General features: G+C 39.3%; 1 protein-coding gene across 1 annotated transcript in view; it reads right to left on the bottom strand.

Moving 5' to 3' along the window:
* The window catches only part of FAM45A (family with sequence similarity 45, member A), a 24,747-nt gene extending 23,768 nt beyond the window's left edge, over positions 1-979 (bottom strand). The window contains exon 1 of the mRNA XM_011930310.1: positions 776-979. Within this exon, the coding sequence (XP_011785700.1) occupies positions 776-979 (204 nt within the window). The remainder of the gene's footprint in view (positions 1-775) is intronic.
* Positions 980-1,021: the final 42 nt, after the last annotated feature.

Here is a 1,021-nt window from a genome sequence, read left to right on the forward strand (position 1 = left end):
ATACATAATCTAATAAGTTAGATTCAGTAAACAAAAACTCTTTAAAAATATGTATGGCAGGTGGGGGGGCTGTTAGAGGGGACAGGGCCTGGCAGGCACCTCCTGGCCCTGAGCTGACCATCCTGGCAAAAAAATTATTAACAATAACAAAATCTATATGTATTTTGGCCGGGCACAGTGGCTCACGCCTGTAATTCCAGCACTCTGGGAGGCCAAGGCGTGAGGATCACTGGAGCCTAGGAGTTTGAGGCCACCCTGGGCAACACAGCAAGACCCCATCTCTACTAAAAATGAAAATAAAATAAAATTTTAAAAATCTGTATGTACTATCAAAATAAGTCTTTGTCTGGCTCTAACATTTTTTAATTAAAACAAGAAAAAAAAAGAGTCTTTGATAAAATTGAACAGAAGGAACAATTTACCTAAAACGGGTCGGCAAACTATGGCCCATGGGCCAGCTGCCTGTCCTTGAAAATAAAGTTTCATTGACCACAGCCATACTGAGTCATTTAAGTACATGTCATCCATGGTTGCTTTTGTGCTACCCAGGCAGTTGAGTAGTTGGGACAGTGACCATACAGCTCACAAACCTAAAATATTTACTGTCTGGCAAGGAAAAGTTTGCTAACCCCCTGCTCTAAAATAGTCATAAATAGTCCAAATCAGTGGCCTTGAACTACTAGAGCTAAAGAGACACTTCAGACCAAAGGTGGTATTTCACATGCTATTTATAGCAAATGTGCAACAGAACAGAGCACACAGTAACATCTAGTACCGCACACTGTCTGCCAAGAAAGTTAACACTTTTTGATAATGAGAGATGATACCTGGTAAACTCCTGGACCGCTTCTATTTTGGGGTGATACACCACAATTCTTTTCTTTAGCATCAGTGCTGTGTGTAAGATAACAGTTTCCATTCCAAACTGAGATACAATGTCTTCAAGAAAGAGAAATTGTAATGTTACTGCATTACACATCATGTAAGGAAATAAAGGTTTTTTTTTTTCTTTTTTTGTTTT

Source organism: Colobus angolensis, unplaced genomic scaffold (assembly GCF_000951035.1).
Source record: "Colobus angolensis palliatus isolate OR3802 unplaced genomic scaffold, Cang.pa_1.0 Scaffold85, whole genome shotgun sequence".
Taxonomy (NCBI): Eukaryota; Metazoa; Chordata; class Mammalia; order Primates; family Cercopithecidae; genus Colobus; species Colobus angolensis.